This window comes from Eurypyga helias, unplaced genomic scaffold, assembly GCF_000690775.1.
Source record: "Eurypyga helias isolate BGI_N326 unplaced genomic scaffold, ASM69077v1 scaffold20445, whole genome shotgun sequence".
Taxonomy (NCBI): domain Eukaryota; kingdom Metazoa; phylum Chordata; class Aves; order Eurypygiformes; family Eurypygidae; genus Eurypyga; species Eurypyga helias.
Window position 1 is genome coordinate 252 of NW_010252281.1, and position 2,047 is coordinate 2,298.

At 58.1% G+C, this 2,047-nt stretch overlaps 1 protein-coding gene across 1 annotated transcript in view; it reads right to left on the reverse strand.

Annotated features, from left to right (window-relative positions):
• Window positions 1-971: 971 nt before the first annotated feature.
• PACSIN1 (protein kinase C and casein kinase substrate in neurons 1) overlaps window positions 972-2,047 on the reverse strand; it is a gene marked incomplete at its 5' end in the record, with an annotated part of 3,189 nt that continues 2,113 nt past the window's right edge. Inside the window, 2 exon segments of the mRNA XM_010152323.1 lie at window positions 972-1,347; window positions 1,692-1,992. Of these exon segments, the coding sequence (XP_010150625.1) occupies window positions 1,238-1,347; window positions 1,692-1,992 (411 nt within the window).

Genomic DNA, 2,047 nt, shown 5'->3' on the forward strand with positions numbered 1-2,047 from the left:
GGGGTGACCATGCTGGGTGGCACGAGGGGGTCTCGTTGATGCCGCGGCCAGTTGCAGACCCCAAGCATAGGAGGGGGTAGAGCCCCTCGGGGAAAAGCAAAGGGCAAAGCCTGCAGCCGTTCCCCTGCTTTGGAGCGTCTTGTTTTCGGACATCTTCACCTGGCAGCTGCTTTGCTGCCGTGTTGGGGTCTGCTGCCTGCACCAACCCTCCTCATCCTCCGGCTGACCGTGGCTCCCCCGTGGCCCCCGCCGGCACCATGCAAGGCTGGACGTTGTTTATCCCCCATCCCTGCTCTGCTCCTGCCTCTCTTCAGGAAGGGGATGGGGACCGTCCCCAGCAGCATCCAAGCCGGTCCTCACTCTCCCAGGGGCGTGAAGGTGCTTCCAGCAGCATCGGGCCATGGTGAGTTCTTCTCCGGACAGAGCTGGATTTTCGAGTCATCTCACCTTGGATCTGGTGTGTGTTGGGTAACTGCCCTGGCGAAGGGCGTTGCTGCTCCCTGCAGCGCACACGGGGCATCGGCTTGGGAGCCTCCTCCCGCTCCAGACATGGGTGCAGCCAGGATGCGAGGAGGAGGAGGAAGCTGAGGAGATGCCACCAAGCTCCATGGCAGGGCCGGTCCCACCTCACCTGGGCATCTCAACCTGCCACCGGCTCTGCCCGTGAGTAGGGACCTGCCCACGGACGGGGCCGGGTGGCTGCAGGGCAGGAGGGGACGTTCGTCCCCTTTCTTCGGGGATGGGGGATGAACTAGGGAGAAGAACATGGAAACACCAAAAAAAATGGAGTTGAACTTCATTCCCTCTCATTTTGGGGGAGTGAATTTGATTGGTCCCAGGAGCTTCAGCGCCGTGCATTTTGGAACAGTTCCAGCCAATCAGAAGGCGGCTCATGATTTCAGTATCTTTAAAAACCAACCAATCAGGAGCTCTCACTGGTTGGGCTTTAAGATCTTGAGGTATCGGCTTTTCGCTCGGAAAAAAAATCAACTAACTTAGACAGACGGACAACGTCATCTCTCGCTTCACGTTATCTTAGAAGAAGAAAGCGACTATGCAAAATACTCTTCGGAGACAACTCTTAAAAAAATAAAAGCTTGGTCGGAAAATATGTCTGAATCTCTAACTGTGAGGAGTGAAGGACCAGACGGCAAAATGGCTGGTTGGCTGGTGGAGAGATGGAGACAACGGAGGGTGGATTTATCTGCTGACGGCGACGAGGAGCACACCACAAGACTTAGATTGCCTCCACGTAGTTGGCAGGGTAGAGACCTAGCTGCCCGTTGTCCAAGCGCCCTTTACACCACCCTTGCTCGTCTTCTTCACCGAGTTTGGTTAGTTCATCACCTGGAGAGGAAGGTGGAAAGGGGAAAGCTCGTTGCAGGTATGGGAGACTCTTTCGTCCCCTCATTTCTCCCCTGGATCGACCTGCTGGGGGGTTCTAGGGCTGATCCTGAGCACACAGGTTTGTGGAGTGGAAAGGCAAGGGGTGACCCATGAGACCTCATGTGTCCCATCCCACCATCTCTACGGTCCCACCCGGGATTGGGCTCAGCTCGTCCCTTCCGCTTTCTGCCAGTTCAACATTTTGAAGGGCTGGGTTATCCCAGAAACGATTTGAGGGATTTTACACCAAAAAGCAGAGCGGCCGAGCCCTGGCTGTCCCAGCACCGGTGGTGGACTGACGGTACCTGCTTTGAAGCTGAGCTCATCCTGCTCCTGCCCGTCGTAGTCGTACAGAGCGCGCACCCGCACGCCCTTCCCCGCCGACTCCTCGTCGAAGGGGTTGGTGCCGCCGTTGGCCTCGCTGGTGTTGAAGGAGTTGCTGCCCTCGTCGTCCGACCACTCGGCGCTGTATGTCTGCCCACGGTCGTGGCTGCTCACGCTGGGGTGGTGGGGAAGGAGGGAGGGGGTCTGTCAGAGCGGGTTTGGGGGGGACAGCAAGGGTGGGCAGGCACTGTGTGCCGTTGACATCTGGGATCTGGGAGGATGCTACGGCTGTCCCGAGGTTACAGGGAAGCGGGACCCCCAGCTCGTGACATGTCCA